Source organism: Canis lupus, chromosome 22, assembly GCF_048164855.1.
Source record: "Canis lupus baileyi chromosome 22, mCanLup2.hap1, whole genome shotgun sequence".
Taxonomy (NCBI): domain Eukaryota; kingdom Metazoa; phylum Chordata; class Mammalia; order Carnivora; family Canidae; genus Canis; species Canis lupus.
In genome coordinates this window covers 1774434-1793125 of record NC_132859.1, presented here as the reverse complement: position 1 = coordinate 1793125, position 18692 = coordinate 1774434, and the positions used below count along the sequence as shown (strand labels likewise).

The 18692-nt window shown below is 40.8% G+C and overlaps 1 protein-coding gene across 2 annotated transcripts in view; it reads right to left on the bottom strand.

Moving 5' to 3' along the window:
- Positions 1–354: 354 nt before the first annotated feature.
- The window catches only part of VEPH1 (ventricular zone expressed PH domain containing 1), a 222416-nt gene continuing 204078 nt past the window's right edge, over positions 355–18692 (bottom strand). For both annotated transcript variants that reach the window (XM_072792150.1, XM_072792149.1), the window contains exons 13-14: positions 7092–7228; positions 355–1914 (exon numbers count right to left, since the gene is read on the bottom strand). In XM_072792150.1, coding sequence (XP_072648251.1) covers positions 1678–1914; positions 7092–7228 — 374 coding nt within the window. In that variant the 3' untranslated portion in view covers positions 355–1677. The remainder of the gene's footprint in view (positions 1915–7091; positions 7229–18692) is intronic.

Here is an 18692-nt window from a genome sequence, read left to right as displayed (position 1 = left end):
CTTCAATGACCATCTGTATACCCAGTAAGGCAAAATCTTGACCTTCACAACTGTTTCCAACTTGTAATAACTTCTGTGACTCACAATACCCTCAAACTTTACATGTTAAAATTCAATTGTTTCTTTCCTCCAGCTTGGCCTCGTACATATTTCCTGTCCTACTGAGTGAGCAGTAGAGTCAAGGTAGAATTAAGAATACTGATTACTTAGATTCCCCGCACCCCCCCCCCCAGGTTTCTATACTAGACTATGTAGTCAATAAATTTTGAAGAAAAAAATGACCCTTTATAAGTACTCCAACTTAACTTTTGTATTAATGATCTATTTCTATGGAACAAATTTTCACACACTTAGTGGCTTTAAACAACATGTATTTATTATCTCAAAGTTCCTCTGGGTTAGATGTCCAAGCATGGCTTAGCTGGGTCCTTTGCTCAAGGTTTCACAAAGCTGCCATCAAGGTGTAGGCTGGGGCTGAGATCCTCTTCCAAGCTCACTGGTTGTTGGCGAAATTCATTCCCTTGAAACTGTAGAACTTGTGGCAGCTTGCTTATTCAAGGCCAGGGGAAGAGAGAGTCTCTGACTCATTCACTCTTTTTTAAAAGGCTTATCTGATGAGGTCAGGCCCAACCAGGTAGTATCCTTTTGACTGACTCAAAGTCACCTGATTAAGAACCAGAAACCTCTTCACCTTTGCCATGTAATATAACATAATCATGGAAGAGACTATCTTATTCTTTCTGCCATATCCTATCAGTTAGAAGCAAGTTATAAGTCCCCCAGTTAAGGAGACAGTCAGGGTGTAGACCATTGGGGATCATTCTATAATTCTATCTGCCACCGCTTAATTAAAAAAAAATATATGAGTGATGAGAAAAACCATTAAATGTAATTTTGAGATATTAAAATGTTGACTATAGAGAAGAAAAGTATAGAACTTGAACATCTCCAAGTTTAGTGGAAATGGCACATATTTTGAAGATGGTGAAAATGGTTTCCTATGCCTAGCCTTACATTTACTGCCTTGGGCAGGAGATATACCCAAGAACCTAAACTTTAGATCATATTATATGCACCTAAATGGAATAATCAGAGACGTTGTTTTGAAAGACAGACATTTAATTACATAACTGTCTTCACTTGCAAACCATCTTACTATGTGTTAGTTTCATTTGCATTAGAGAGAAAAAAAACACCATTTTATGAATGTAAGTAAGTTATATGTGTTCCCTCAGGGTCCATAATTTTGACTTTTCCTCTCTTTTTTTCTTCTAATACTTTTGGCAGACAGTGGTTTTCCTCTGATTAAAAAGTGTTTAATCTTTCCTCCGGATAGGTATTTCAGGTATCTTGTAAAGTTGTGTTCTTACAGCATACAATGGAATACCTACAGAGGTTCCTAGATCCTCGACACCCCCCTTTCTGCCCCATATCATCTCTAGCTCCTTTTCCTGGATGTATCACACAGATGCTCTTGGAGTTAACGCAGGCGTCATTAGAACATGAGATGCATAAGAATCCTGCCACTTTTAGGTCCTGCTTCTTAGGGAAAACTGTTCCACTGGTACTTAGTAAAAACACAATGTGACTTGGTGAATTTCTTTCTTTCTCTTGACATTGGCAATGATCAGGCAATGCCCATGGTATACGATCCATGTGAGGTCGGCTTGCAAATCCCTAGAGATATGTGGTTACTTCTCTACTTTCCCTCTCTTTTGCTTGGGCAACTGCCACATTGATGCACTGGAGCCACTCTTCTGCATTCTTCTCATCCTTGGCCTTGAAAACATAGGTTTTATTGTCTGTGAAGATTTCAAAAGCCCGAGGGAGGGAGCGGTCCCTGCGTTTCCTGGCCACAACTTTCACACTCTGTACTTTGCTGAGTTCTATTGGGGAGTCATCAGGATCATCTTTCTGAAATGCATATGGGAAGGAGAGAACATGAGCTGGCTCCCAGGGTATGAAAAGATCTCTGGCAACTGGAGACTTTTTTAAGAGGATCAGAATCCTTTCACTGAATATAGTTCATAACCTTTGGTATTTTGAATGCTAAGGCCTCAATGAGTCATTAAAACAATGGAAGGAGTGAGCAATTGGCCCTATGTTACTGTCTATTAAGTTGGCACAGATGGCTAATTTATAAAAACTTATTATTTGGTGGGATTTGGGGGAATGTTTAATTCATTTTCTTTGATTTTATGTCATTTTTATTGATATCAACACTGTATCAATAGAGCAAAAAGCAATGGTACAGTTAAAGTACTATTAATTCAGAATTTGAGACAGTTTGGGAAGCATGAAAATGAATTTTCCTTTGTATTATCTCTGAGAAAGGTGTATGAATTGAATAAACAGGGTTCTAATGTTTAAGTAAATCAAACTGTTTTTGAAATACACTGGAGCTTTGGAAGTATGATTTGTCTACAAACATTTAGTGAAAGAATACTTGATGATTTACATTTTTCTTTAATTTTTTAAAATTTTTATTTATTTATGATAGTCACACACACAGAGAGAGAGAGAGGCAGAGACACAGGCAGAGGGAGAAGCAGGCTCCACGCACCAGGAGCCCGACGTGGGTTTCGATCCCGGGTCTCCAGGATCGCGCCCTGGGCCAAAGGCAGGCGCCAAACCGCTGCGCCACCCAGGGATCCCTGATTTACATTTTTCTTGCATCAACACAGAGCCTCAAAGATCCCTGCTGCAACACAGGAGGGTCATCACAACAGGCTAGTATGAATAGTTTCAAAAGAGCAAGTACTTCTTTACAGCAATTTCTTTAAAACCCCTGAATACATTTGTCTACCGGAGGACTTGCCTGAGCCTGAGGCTCTTGCCAGCTCTCCTTTCCCGCCTCCCCTATACAACTACCTTTCTTTCACCTTCCAATGAAAAGGCACCCTTCTCACTCATCCCAAAGTTACCATGGTCTATCATCCAACTTGGAAAAATCTCAGGAGGATCAAACAAGTGAGAAAAGCAATTGAAAATACTGTTGCTGGGGAAGCGTCTTTCAACCAAAGCAATACAACCACTCCCCAGCTGTTTCGTTAAGAGAAGCATTTCCAACAGCATTTCACTTTTTAATGGTTAGTACCCATTTATAACATTTTGTATTATACTCATGACTTTTCAGAAGTGATAGTCTTAAAAATATAATAATAAAATATTAATATTTAGAGACTGATGTCACAAAATATTAAAATAAATTTCAATTTATATAGATAATTTTACTGCAGTGAAAAATGATTGGGTGATCAGGATAAAATACTGTGGAGCAGGTAGGAAACAATATGACTTGAAGGAAAAAGGATACCGTGTAAACACTGCGGTAAGAGATGAACTAATTTGTTTATATTTTTAAATGGATGGTCGTAGGTGCCAAATTGCTACGGTATGTTATTCCAATGGTTATATTTGAAGGAGAAGTGTGAACTTTTTATTTTAAAATGATAATATTGGGATCCCTGGGTGGCGCAGCGGTTTGGCGCCTGCCTTTGGCCCAGGGCGCGATCCTGGAGACCCGGGATCGAATCCCACATCAGGCTCCCGGTGCATGGAGCCTGCTTCTCCCTCTGCCTGTGTCTCTGCCTCTCTCTCTCTCTCTCTCTCTCTCTCTCTCTGTGACTATCATAAATAAATAAAAAATTAAAAAATAAAATAAAATGATAATATTTTCAGTTCAACAGAAATTACGATTTGGACAACTTCTTAAACGTAGGATAAACTTAAAATGCTGCGAGATTGCACAGATTTTCAAAATTCTTTTAGGGAATAGAATAAAGTTTGAAGATACTTGTACTAGATAATACTTTGTTAACGCAATTTGGTCTAAAGTAAATATCTGTCAGTGATAAGTTTGTATTTCTTTGAATTAGAGACTAGACATTGATACCTGGAGGAACTGATCAAGAAAACAAAAAGTTACCCTAATTCTCTGTAGTCTTTCAGTTCTTATTAAAAATGCACATTTTTCTCATTTACAAGAAAGGTCCTTTACTTTTAGTTTCTGTCGTTAATGTTTGTTTGTTTGTTTATTTATTTATTTATTTATTTATTTATTGTTTTTAAATTATTATTTTTTTAATTGGAGTTCAATTTGCCAACATACAGCATATCACCCAGTGCTCATCCCGTCAAGTGCCCCCCTCAGAAAGGTCCTTTATGATGGGGCCGAAGTCTCAGGTGGCCTGGTGACCCCTGCTAGGTCACTGTGTCCCTGGGGGTGAGCGGGAATTTGCTGTGGTCCTTCTACTGCATTATATTATTTCTCAATATTTGAGCCACATGTTCCATCACATTTCTGAAATGTCAAACCATTATTTCCCAATAAAGATGTCAAACAAGTTAGCCAATTATAAAGTAGTTTATTCTTTAAGCTTTCTTAAAAAGCTCTGAATCAAGAAGTATAAAGGTTATTATCTGAGCTCAGGAAAAATATTCTTATGCACAAACTCTGCTCTGACTCAAGGGATCGGAAAAATCACTGTATCTTAACTTCTATTTCTGATTTCTTTTAAAAAACAGGAAATTCAGATGGTCATTTTTAGATACTTTAAAAGTACTTCAATGTGGAGCTATGCTAAGAAGAGTTTCTTTAAACCTCCCACCACGGTCTGAATCGAGCACACCATTATGCTTCTCCTTCAAAAAGATCTTCAGCCACAGAAAAGTCCACCTGTATATTTGATAATACCCACAGACGAAGAAAGTAGCATGAGCTTAGCGTAGGTATCACCAACTTCTTTCATTCAAAAAGTTAACATGAAGTTTTAGTAACTAAAGAAGTGTTGATCAAAATTTGTCATAATTCAGATATACTATGTTCCTGTTCAGTAAAATGTTCAAATAAATTTTATAATGAGCACTCCAAAGATATAGTGCGAATGTGCTCAGTGAATCGTGATTTTTAAATACTTTAAAATCTTTCATTAATTAAATTCAAACATAGTTTGGTTTGCCACTGACTGTATTGTAAGTGTTCATGGGACGCAGGACAGTACACTCATTTAATAACATGCTCCGATGTCATACTGCCTGTGTCAGACTCCAGTTTTATTCCTTTTTACCTTACTGGCTCTATCTTTGGTCAAGCTGATCAGTGTGTGTGTCTCTCCCTCACAAGGGGAAGGGAGTAGGGTGGGGCTTGATGTTACATGATGTTAAATGCTATATGGTGGAACAACTTTGAGATATGCTAGTTAACCAAAATTAAGTGGGCTATCTCCTGCGAGACTTGTCAGAGCCTTTAGCTCCTTTGTATCTCACAGATAACTTTGATGAGGACCAAGACCGACACCTGGTAATGACTGACAGACCCTGGGTTTTAAAGGCCACCAGCGGAACACAGTGGGCAGAGAGGCCAGCGCAGGGTGCTGTATGCGTGTTCTTTGGGGCATCTTTGTGCAGGAGTGGATGACCACATGTACATATGCACATGCTTTCTCCATCGCTCTGATTCTGGGGCTCAAATAATATCTGTAAAAGGGGGGACATGACAGAAATCCAAAGGCCAAGGTCTTGCCCTTCCTGGCCTGCCTACCAGCAAGATAAAGACAGAAAGTACCTCCGCTGCCCACTTAAGTCAGATCCTACAAGGCTTTCTTGGGGTCAGACAACCTGGTATCTGCTCCTCCTGGGAAAGACACAGGCAAGTGAGGGCTCTCACTGTGCACTGTGCAAGGGGCCTCAGGGATCACCCCCCACCCCCAGAGGAGTAGGCTTCCATTCGCTGGCAGGGAGGGAGGGAGGGAAAGGCACCCCAGACTTACCCGTCTGTAATGCAGCAATAACAATAATGCTGACCTCAAAGGACTCTTCTGAAGGTTTTTAAATTTTGTTTATTTGACAGAGAGAGAGAGAGAGAGAGAGAGAGGCAAAGCAGAGGGAGTAGAAGGCAGAGGGAGAGGGAGAAGCAGGCTCTCATGTGGGGCTCGATTCCAGGACCCTGGTATCATGACCTGAGCAGAAGGCAGATGCTTAACCGACTGACCCACCTAGGCACCACCCCTACTTTTTAAAGAAGATTTTAGCGTAGCCCGAGTGGCTCAGTGGTTTAGTGCTGCCTTCGGCCCAGGGCATGATCCTGGGGTCCCGGGATCGAGTCCCACGTCGGGCTCCCTGCATGGAGCCTGCTTCTCCCTCTGCCTGTGTCTCTGCCTCTCTGTCTCTCTGTTTCTCATGAATAAATAAATAAAATCTTTAAAAAAAATAAAGAAGATTTTATTTATTTATTTGACAAAGAGAGAGAGAGAGAGAGAGTTCTGAGGATTCTTTCAGGCAACCCAGTGTGGCATGCAATAAGCTGTTATCATTATATTCACAATATCCAAGAAGTACGTCAAGATTTCTTTCTCTCTGATCCTGAATGAGTAGAATTTAATGATAAATAAAACTGACTTGAAAAGAAGAGAATAGCTTCGCATTGCTGATTGGAATAGAATGCTATTTCAGAAGTTTCCTACTCAAAATCCAGAGCACAGATATTTACTGAGCATCCTACTTCAGACTGAAAATGATATTCAATGAATATTTATTAATTCTTTTAGAATCCCATTCTAGTTATTATCTGGGTATTAAGTGAAGGGTGATAATGGTTTTCCCTAACCAGAACTGACCTTTGTTGACTACAAGAAGTACTTAAGATAAATCAGCCTTTGTTTCTTTCTCCCAGCCTGCTGTCTCTCTTCCCTGGGTCTCTGCCTCCAGATATAACCTTTAGTTCTAAAGGAAATCAGGGCCAATGTCATACGCTATTAGTTTATGTGAGTGATCTATAAGGAAACAAAAGAAACACTGTTCAAGTCAAGCTCATTGGTAGGAGCTCATCTTCAGTAGTTCATCTTCTAAAACTTAAGTCAACTTTTAAAAAGATCTCCCCTAATAAACCAAAGAGAAAAAGTGAACCGACTAACATAAGACCAAACAGAATAGACAGTCCAGGGAACGTATGCAAAAAAACGCCGACACTGTAAAATTATAAATGGAAAAGGGCAAATTATTGGCGTTTTAACTCGAGACAAAATGCCTAGCTGGTTGGTGGAGATGGAGACCTTAGAAATACGAGTATAAAAGACAAGGGGGAAACTTACAGACTTTCCTTTTTGAAACAGAAGTTGATTTCCAGCCAGTGTAAAATAACGAGTTTTCCACCTCTTGATGAACTTCCATCGGACTTGCTTCTCTTTAAGTTTTCCTTCTATGAGAGGCTGGCCATCTTGATTTATAACTGTTGAAGGTAAGAGAATGATCAAGCCGTTTATTTCCCATTATTTGTTTGGCAAGCGATCAAAAGTCAGAATTATACAACAAACCAGAACCCAGGAAAGTATATTTGGAAAGTGCGGTAGTAAATTATGAATTTGGTTAACCTTTCCCCCTTTTGTCCCTAAAGGAATGCACAATTTAGATATGATGATGGGAACCCGTTGAAAGCCCTCATTGAGATTTTCAAAAGGAATAGAGTTCACAAAAAAGAGCATCTGGTTAGCAGTTTTTAAGATGTAGCCAGATATTCAACTTTCTGTGCTTAACTCTTTTGTTTCACATTAACTGCTCACACAAGCTGCTTAGAAGTATAGCTCTATAAATAATCATAAATCAAGGATATTTAGCTATTTGGCAGCAAAAGCTGAAGAAATGCCCCTGAAGATGTGTTTTTCCTGAAGACATAACATCGCAAAGGCCAGCCCAACTCTTTTGAACGTGGTATTTCCACTCGGGAACACACGTCCTCCCTCTCCATTCTGCATACGCCCATCTCCGCCCAATCAACAACTAATCATTTCAGGTGTCAACCTAGATGTTGCTTCTTTTAGGAGAACTTCCCCAATCCCAGACGAGGGCGGATTCACCTGCCATATGTTCTCATCACATCTGGCATGTTTTTTTTTGTTTTTGTTTTTGTGTGTTTTTTTTTGTTTTGTTTTGTTTTTTACATCAAGAATCATTGGTAGATAGTTATTGGTATTTATCTGATTCACATGTGTCTTTCCCATTGAACTGAAAACTCTACAAGGGCAAATTTTTGCTTTGTTCACCGATGTATCACCCGACACCTAGTATAGTAGTGCCTGACGAACATAGGGAATCTGTATTTGTTGACTGAAAAGGTTAATTTTACAGTGAGGTAGAGTGTGTACGATAACGTGTAATCATGGAATTAGAAGATGTGTCACAATGCCAGAAGTCAAAAGTTACAATGCTGAACTGAAGAGTTTCATTTATTTTGCCAACTACACAAGATTCACTCTCCAAATTCACAGGCGAGCATCTGATTTCTGGGGATTATGCAATATTTACTTACATACATTATGTTCAATTTTCATAATGCTTTGAATGTAATGAAATGTGTTCCATCACTTAGAAATCCAGACAGTGCCTGTTTGACCATAGAAACACAACCCATTCTTGCTATCCTATTGTTTCTCTTTTCCAATACAGGTCAAGGGACTACTTCAGACCAGGAGGATTTGTCCATCTTGACAGTATTTTCAGGATAAGAATGATGCAATTTACAGCATGGATAGTTTTCATAAACAAAGTTCTACTAAGGCTAGTTTGGCCCTTTTCCCCCCTGTCTGATGAATGTTCAATGGAATGTTCTATTGTCAATCCCAATAAGGCTAAACACTGCAAACATCAAATATACCGTTAGATAGTGACAGGGCTATGATGAAAATGAATTGGGAGTGACATGGGTGTTGGTGCCCGCACACATAGGTTGTCAGGAAATAGCCTGGACGTTTGAAGGGAACTTCAATCTGAGACTTCACTGTTGAGAAGTCTCCTGTCTTTGGAGGAGCTTCATGGCGGCGAGCATGGTGCACAGCAGAGCATAGAGAGAGCAGGAACTCAAGAAATATTGACTATCAATTTCAAGAAAATTATTTCAGAGCTCTGCCTTGAAATCATCTGATTAGGAATCATCTGATTTAGACTATTAATACAGTAATGCTCTTTGGAAATTGAAATGTCCCATCAACATGGTGCTTGCTCCTTTTGTATGGCCTCTACACTCAGCGGTTACCTCGGACAGAGCACTTAGGACAGATGCTCTGTCTTTCCTGTGCTGCGTGGCCTAGAGAGCCAGAACAGCCTCACAGTGTTGGCCTGGACCGTGGGTTCAGTGTTTACTAACTGCATGCTCTTGAGGCACGAAAGGGGCAGCAGTCCCTCTGAGAGGAAGAACAGAAGGTCCAAAGGGAGATCCAAGAAAAAAGGAAAACACACTCTAAGCAAACAATGAAAAGCCCAGGCCAAAACTTACATTAAAATCTTTCCTAAAACATCCATTTCTTATGCTTTCAAATCAGAAAAAAAATCGCTAATCTAATTATGATGTCCGAGGATTTTTGAATAAGAATTCAGAAGAGTTATATTTGAGTCCTTTCAACTATAGTTTTCTGATCAGCAAGATCCCACCTGCTTTGCAAAGATGATGCGATCAAAAGTCAAAATTAAGAAACTTATGTGAGGACACCGGGTAAGTAAACGCTACGGCCCCCTCCGTCCTCTGCTTTTAGTAGACTTTACCACATAGTTTGTAATCCCATTGCTTTCTTGCCAAGGTTTTCATGGTAAGATGATTGAACGTAATGGCTTCATAACAGCACATTTTTCTAGTGTCAATCTTCTATATTTACTCAAAGAAGCATTTGAAATAGTCATGATACCTGAGTTGATTAGAAATCATGGTTGACTTAAATAATATTTAAGCCCATGGATCCTTCTGGATCTGACATAGGGGATTTTCTTCAAGTATTTCTCCTCAAGGCAGGTCCAAATGTTGCACTTGGGGCACCTGGGTGGCTCAGTCGGTTAAGCATCTAATTCTTGATTTCGGTTCAGGTCATGATCTCAGGGTTGGGAGATCCAGCCCCTCACTGGGCTCCACACACTGGGCATGGACCCTGCTTAAGATTCTCTCTCTCCCTCTCCCTCAGCCCTTCCCCTCGCTCACTCTCTCTTTCCCTCTCTCTTACTCTCACTCTTAAAAAAAAAAAAGACTTTACAAATGTTGCACTTGAAGAGTATGTGACAAAGGTTTTCAAGGAGCACTTGGCAAAATAGTTGAAGGAATTGTTTGAGATACAGAGTGGATAGGATCTCACACCCACAGACCGAACATAATGACCATAATGACCATGAAAGACTCAAGACGAAATGATAGGATTACTGGAGATCAAAAAGATGAAGGACTGCCGAGAAATTCTGCTGAACAGAGGCTTTCCATTATATAGCCCAGCCAAAATTACCCCAGGGAAAAAGTCCATGGAAAGGGCTGTAGGAAGGAAATGTTAGCAGAACTTTAAAGTAGCTGCGTGTGAGGGCCTGAATTTAGGGGTCGGAGTCAGCTTCTGATAGTTTTGTAAAAGCCAGACTATTTGTAGCTCTGGGATTAATTTAAAAATAGTTTCAGAAGTTAAAAAAAAAAAGAGACTTAAAAACGCTCCACCTACTATTCCATATCTTAATTTTATTTTGCAGTGATATCTAGCACGTGCACAAGAGGCCAAGTGTCAGTTTAATAGGTCTACTGCCCGTATCATGTCCTTATCAGCAATAGTTCTCATGATAACACTATCTTCATGATCAAAACGAGGAATTAATTCTTTCCAAGAATGATCATATCCTATTTGAAAAATAGCATATGTGGAATGAGACTGAGAGAATAATCACGTGCCTGAAACTATGTAACACATGCAGGATGTGCAAATCTTTTCTCACTCGCCAACTAATGCATTAGTTCATTGAAGGGCCACCATTGGGCTAAGACATTCTCTGCCAACCCAGATCTGTTCTTCTCTTCGTCAGTTAGCTGAAAAGCTATGGAAAATTAAACTGAATTCCCTCGTGCAATTGGAACCCAAACTGTTAGCGTGCTTACCAACTTAGAAGTCTTTCTGAGTGTTAATACAAATGTTTATACACTAATTGTATTTCTTTTGGGCACCAAGGGTTGAAGATATTTATGTCAATAAAAAATGAACTTTGAAGGCATTAATCTGACTCAGTGTGATGTTGGTAAGAGCGAAATAGTACCAGGCAGAGACCTCAAAGTTGAGAAGCCCCTCGGCAGGGAGAGCAAAGCAGTAAAGAATAGTCCTCTGTTCATCCGCCAACCATCCAGCCACCCCCGCACATACTCCTGAGCACAGATAAGCTGAAAGGCACTGTGCTTGGATCTGAGCGGGTGACAATGTCCAGTTCAGAGGGAGCTTGAATTTATCATCTTGCAGGTGAGGTAAAGTATTTTTACAAATTACACAGCTCAATGTGGAGTTTGGCAAGTGCCGCCGGAGAAGTAAAAGCCAAGCACTACGATACTCAAAGAAAGGAAATTCTACTTCTGGCTGGGAGGAGGTGACATGGGGACTGGGCCTGTGCTAAGGAAGAGAAAAAGGGTATTTAGGAAGAGGGAAAAGGGCAGAGGTACAAGGGGTGTGTGTAAGGGAAAGCTCGTGAAAAGAAAAGAACGTAAAGAATCTGAAAAAAATCCATGAGCTCAGAAGCAAGTTTATAAAGCACTTGCCCTGGGACAAAGCCATGAGGACTGAGGGTATGAAGGCAATTCAAGGTTTTCTTGGTGTAAGATCCAGGAAAGAGACTGGGTAACAAACTGTCATGGGGAGGTCATATTGGACTTCAGTTGTAGGTCCTTTTGAAGACTCACTAGAAAGGACTTTGCTTTTCTTAAGGACTAAGCAGGAGCCCAGAACCTGTGAAGGTCCTGCTGGCACAGGCACGAAGCCCCCCGGGGCCCCAGATGGGATCAGTTACGTATCACAGAGTCTCAGCAGGAAACAGAGGACACTTCACGCTGGGTAATTGAGGGGAGTTAATAAAGGGACTATTTACACAGATGTGAGCAAGGTGTAGGAAAAGCACCCTCGTGCTCTGGGCCAGGAGCCACAGGGACGCCTAACACGCCTCTGCATGAAGAGGAAAGGGGAGAGAGCAGTGAGGACCCAGAGGGAAAGCTGTGGGCAGAACACCGACTCACAGGAGCTGTGGCCCTGGGCATAGGGCACAGTCAACCTGCAGCAACCAAGGGGAGGGGAATCTGGGAAGAAATGACCCAACCCCACTCTGCTCCCTCCCTCTGATCTCCTGCCTTTGTCCTAGTGGTCAGCTGTAACCGAAAGCCGGAGGTAAGGGAGACTGGGACACTTCTTAACTGGGCAGAGGAGGCAGGAGAGCTTCCTGGAGTAAATGTATCTGAGCTGAATTCTGAAGAACAAGTAACGGTGATGAACATGAAGGGAGAAGAGGCATACTGAAAAAACAAACAAACAAACAAACAAGAACAAAAACAAAAACCATAGGCAAAGGGCCGCAGCTTAGAGACGGGTTGTGCAATGCATTCTAGAAACTAATTCATTCTATGAGATGGGACTTGGAGGAGCGGAGATGGTGTGAAAGTCGAGGAGAGGCCAATTCTTAAGGGTCCTGGACATTGAGCAAATTGGAATCTCAGGCTTTGCAATGAAACATAATGAAAAATAATAATTTCTGTAGTCACATAACTTTTATCTCAAGAGCACTAGAGTTTCCTTGAGTCAAGGTCTCCATCTTGTTTTAAGCGTTCTTGCAATTCGGAATATGTCTTCAGTCATTTATCGCTTAATTTAAACATGGTGCGCTGAATGCCACGTTCACTCGCCACACAGGGCTACGCCAGCAACTTTCTCTGGTATAGGCCTATAGTTTATGAGATGAGGGCAGTGGTTTTGAAGCCAGACCTCAACTGGAGTCCAGAATCTGCTACTTAACAACTGACAGGTCTTGCGCAAGTTACTCCACTGAGCTTCAGGTTTATCTTCTCTAGGGTTGTCACGCTTAACACCAAGGCCACCATGAATGGCTGTGCAGTTGGCCACTGCACAGGAGCACTCAGTCAAGGTCATGAGTAGAGGCTGAAATTCAGCTTGTATTTTGCTGTTCAAGTCAAACACCCCCAAGTGGATTTCATCCACCATAATAAATAAAGACACACGAAAATGCCATTAAGTTCACAGTGGCCTTGCTTAACCAAATGGCTGGTATATTGTAAGGGATCAATAAATAGTAGCTACTATCATCATGACCATGATATCATCATCAACATAAAATGATGCTCATCATCCTTTTACTGTGATGATGAACAGATGGTTCTTATAAATCCCATATCCTAATGGCTCCAGGATAAAACCTGCCTCCATCCCCCCAAATCAGGAATGTAGTGAAATCCACATGAAGATGTTGGAATAATGAGAGAATTCAGGGTGAGGCAGTGAACACCTTTAAGGTTCAAGGACTTCAGGCTTTGAACTTAAGGTGTGAGGGGGATTTCAAAGAGTCTCAAAAGGGAGGTGAACTCTCCTGTTTTTGTGTGACAAATTAATTTATTCACTAATACTGCCATTTTCAAGCCAATCCAGTATGGATTGGGCTGCATTGGGAGTGGTTTCCACACCATCTGAGGATGCTCCCCTTTCTTCCAGACTTCCTGCTTGTTTTTATGATGGTAGATGGTAACCCCCATATAACTACTATTCACATTGCACAGTGACTTCCATCCAGACTCAGAGACTCAGAACTCCCTGATACTGTGTGTTTTTTGGATTATGTAACTTTTGTCTCGAAAACATTGCGCTGTGCATGAATAACCCATAATGGAGACTGCCATGAATTTCATTTGTGATATTTGAGTTCTTAGATATTCTTTCCTGATTGTTAAAGATACATATACCTACAAAAGAAGGCATATTCTGGAAGAAAAAAAATATATAAATGTCAAATACTTAGTTTTCTGAAAAAGAACAGAGAAAATGCATTTTTAAAAAAATTTCCCTTGAAATTACTGCTTCTGGGAATTATAACTCCTATACAGTCTGTGGGGAATTTCTTTGTGTGCACTGAGATTTACTTGAATTCCCTTCCACAGTTTTACCTATTTTTTGTAATGTGTCAGTTCTAATAAAGGCAACTCTAATTATAGAGGAAATGCTTAAAGAAGGATAGAAGCATTAAATGAGGAGGTTATAGGAGTCACATTTAGTAAACTGAGTGTCTGTGGTTTTTGAAATCACTAAGGATCATCACGAATGGTATGTTTCTAATGAACATCTAGGCGTTATTTTAGAGTGCCATATTTCTTTATCTGTAGTAGATGAAGCAGGAGGTACAATCCAGCATAGGTTTTGAAACATCCTTCAAGATGCCGAGGGTCCAGAATAGGACAGACAAACTCAATTTGACAGCAGCCCTTTGAGCACACTTCCACATTTAACTGAATGGCTTCCCTCCTCAATAATTTTATACCTGTCAAAACGTAGTATGCTTTCTAGGCTTCTCTATCAGTCATGGAAATGTTGATCTACAGAAGCCTCAGAACTGCTATTTTATAAGCCCGTAGAACAGTGTTTTCCAGACTGTTCTGAGGGCCACCTACATTGGAGTTACTTGCTGGTTTGTTGAAATGCACCTTCCAAGGTACCGCCCAAACCTTTTGAATCATATTTTTAGGGTGGGGTGAGGGACCTTACATTTTTAATAAGATCCCTAGGTGACTCTCCTGTAGCCCAAGAACTTCTAGGAAATGAAAGAAGCCTCATGGCAAATGACAGTAACAGGTCACATAATACACAAAACAGTTAAACTGCAAAACCAAAAATGGGAAGAAAATTGGTATAACCTTTCCGTGAAATTAAAAAACAGGATAGCAGTATGAGGTAGCAGGCACATCCTTGGCTTAAATCAATAGCGTTAACGGAAAAAATGCTCAGAATCAATATTCGTGGAATTTGGCTTACTATTGTATCAGCTACTTGCTAAGAAGGTAACCTGTTCAGTAGTTTTGCGCAGCAAGCACGATCACCTTTGTGCCTTTATGGCAGCTATCAAGGAAGACTGGCCTGGACTTGCCCAGTAATGACTAGTAGGGGCCAATGGGAAAAGATCAGGGACAGTGGAAGTGAATGAAGATAATCGCTCAATTTTAGGATGGAATTTTGAATGAGGAAGGGTTCCAGACACATTTCTTATGTTGGGCTCACACTGCCATTCCGTTAATACGAGCTCATGGATGGCTCTTGCTGGCAGAGTTGGATTTACACGCTTGTAAATGTTGAGGGCTTTCTCACTCCCCTGTGGACTGTGGAGCTGCTTCCCTTGCAGAGGGAAAAATCCATCTGACATACTTGTCAGCTTGTTAGCATTGTTCAACTTGAACACATCCTAGCCATCATCCCAGCTTCCTGTACATTGCTGCTGTATTGGAACATCCTAAGGTGTTCTCTACAATGCTTTTGTGGAATGATTTAACACAAGTTCCATCTGTTGTGGTTCCAACTTTTTGGTAATAAATAGAAGTCTTACAATGTCTACATTGGAAACTTGATCTGTAACACGTATACATGTATGCCATCTCTCTCTGTGCTCTCATATTACTTTGAAAAGAACTTATTTAGGAAGATACTGTTAATTCAAAAGAATATGTTTGGCACAAAAATTACACCAGAAATGTTATAATACGAATTATCTGTCTCTTAAAATGAAACACTGTGAATTCATTAATTTGTTTTTTGTCATCATTTGCCTGAGAAAAATTTTACTGAAAATTCTCTGAGAAGATACAAACTTTGGATGTTCACTTATTTGACAAATATTTATTGAGCATTGTGTGCTAGGGGCTGAAGGTGGATGGATGAGGAGGGCTCCCTTCGTATAATTTACTATTTACCAGAGGAAATAGACATTAATCAAATAACCACATGTAGAAAACAAAACCAAAAACAAAAAACAAGACAGCAGGTGTAACGATTGTCATGAGAAGAAGGCTTTGAAGGTTTTGAAGACCCTTGTTATCATGGAGGTCACAGAAGGCTTCCCCATGGTGGTGAATTTGAATTGTAATGGGAAAAGCTAAAATCTCTATTAACCAGATGAACAGAGGAGAAACTGCACTCCGTACAAAAACCCAGTGGCAGGAAGAAGCAAGGTGTGTATGGGAAACTGAAAGAAGATCCTCCTAGCCTTAGCGGAGAGAGAGAATAGATGACATATGGGACAAGATGCTGCTGCAGAGGATGGGAGAGACCATGTGAGGCTGTGAGGGGCATGTTACAGTCTGGTCTTTAAACTAAGACCTGTGGGAAGCTGTTTTAAGGTTTCATGCAGGGGAGTAGGATCATCAGAGTTGTGTTTTGAGGAGATTGTTCTTGTTGCATCATGGGAGGCCAGCTGGCAGGGTTGAGTAGCTCATTTAGGAGGCTTTTTCCATTATTTTAGGGAAGAGGTGATGGTATCTTGCTCTATGTGATGGAGAGAGAGAGACAGGGTTGAGAGCCATTGAGAAGGTCAAATCCACAATGCTAAGTGAGGGGCTGGGTGGAGGTAGGGAGAGGGCAGTGGGTCTCTGACTGCTACAGTGGAATGATTGATGTGTTTACTCATGAAGAGAATGCTGGAAGACAACTTAGTCTTTTTCAGGGGCGAGGGAGGGACAATCATTTGAAATGAAATGAGCCTGAGATGCTTTTGAGGCAGCCAAGTAAGTGATGGGAGATGCAAATCCAGAGGTGGGAGGAGTGGCAAGCACCGCAGATACACATTTAGAAGCTGTCACAGAGAAGGGGCTGTTGAAGCTGTGGACCTGGTGAAGATTGACTGGGGAGAGGTTGTATGGTGAAAAGGAGAGGGGTCTCGGCAATGAGAGTCTGGATGGAGGAAGGCAGCCTGGAAAGCGGGTTGAAAGGACTATTTGGAGAGTAGGAGGGAGACCAGAGTGCTGCATCACACAGTTAAAAAGGGAAAATGCTGGAAGGAGGAGGAACTGGTCAGCAGAACTCAATGCTGCTCAAAGTCCATAAAGCAAGGATTGAAGCACACAGTACATGCGAGACTTACCTGCCTGAACCTGCCTGACTCCAGAGAGCACAGGGACAAAGGATTTAGAAGGCAGCTTAGAGCGGGTCTGGTCAGGAGGAGAAAGAGGCAAAGATATACAGAGTGAGCACTGACACTTCCTTTTGTCTTAGAGGAGGCAAGAGGCAGGGCAGCAGGTGGAGAAAAGGAGAGTGTAAGGCACTTTCCCTGAGTGAAAGCCAATGGCAGCCACCTGGCCCTGGACTCTTGTTTGTTGGAAGTTTTTTGATTACTGCTTCAATTTCCTTTCAGGGCAATTCTACCAAACATTTAAAGAAGAATTAACACCTATTCTTCTGAAGAGAATGGAAAGAAAACTTCCAAATTGGCTCTATGAGGCCAGCATTACCTTGATTCCCAAACCAGACAAAGATCCCAGTGAAGAGCAGAATTACAGATCAATATCCCTGATGAATATGGACGCAAAAATTCTTGCCAAGACACTAGCTAATAGGGTCCAACAGTACATCAAAAGGATTATTCACCACAACAAGTGGGATTCATTCCTGGGATGCAAGGATGGTTCAATGTCCACATATCAATCAATGTGATAGATCACATTAATCGAAGAAAGGACAAGAACCATATGATCCCTCAACTGATGGAGAAAAAGCATTTGACAAAGTACAGCATCCTTTCTTGATTAAAATTCTCCACAACGTAGGGATAGAGGGAACATACCTCAATATCATAAAAGCCATCTAGGGAAAGCCCAAAAAGAATATCATTCTCAGTGTGTGTGTGTGTGTGTGTGTGTGTGTGTGTGTGTGGAAACTTAAAGCTCTTCCCCTCACATCAGGAACATGACAGGGATGTCCACTCTCACCACTGTTGTTCACATAGTACTAGAAGTCCTAGTCTCAGCTATCGACAATGAAAAGAAATAAAAGCCATCCAAACTGGCAAAGAAGAAGTCAAACTCTCACTCTTCACAGATGACAAGATATTTGATGTGGAAAATCCAAGAGACTCCACCAAAAAATTGCTAGATCTCATATAGCAATTCATCAATGTGGCAGGAAATGAAATTAGTGCACAGAAATCAGTTGCATTTCTAGTCACCGACAATGAGACTGAAGAAAGAGAAATCAAGGAATTGATCCCAAGTATAATCGCATCAAAACCTGTATGATACCTAGGAATAAACCTAACCAAAGAGGTAAAGGATCTACACTATGAAAACTAAGGAACACTGATGCAAGAAATTGAGGAAGACACAAAGAGATGCGAAAATATTTCATGCTCATGGGTTGTAAGAATAAATATTGTTAAAATGTCTATGCTCCCCAGGGCAATCAACACATTCAGTGCAATCCCCATCAAAGTACCATAGACTTTTTTCACAGAGCTGGAACAAGTAATCCTAAAATTTGTATAGAACCAGAAAAGACCCTGAATAGCCAGAGGAATGTTGAAAAAGAAAGCCAAATCTAGTGGCATCACAATGCAGGGCTTTAAGCTCTATTACAAAGCTGTGGTCATCAGGACAGTGTGGTACTGGCACAAAAACAGACACACAGGTCAATGAGCAGAATAGAGAACCCAGAAATGGACCCAATGGTCAACTAATCTTTGACAAAGCAGGAGAGAATATCGAATGGAAAAAAGACAGTCACTTCAATAAAGGATGTTGGGACGATAGGACAGCCATATGCAGAAGAATGAAACTGGACCATTTTCTTACACCACACACAAAGATAAACTCAAAACGCATGAAAGACCTAAATGTGAGACAGGAATCCATCAAAATCCTAGAGGAGAACATAGACAGTGACCTCTTCGAC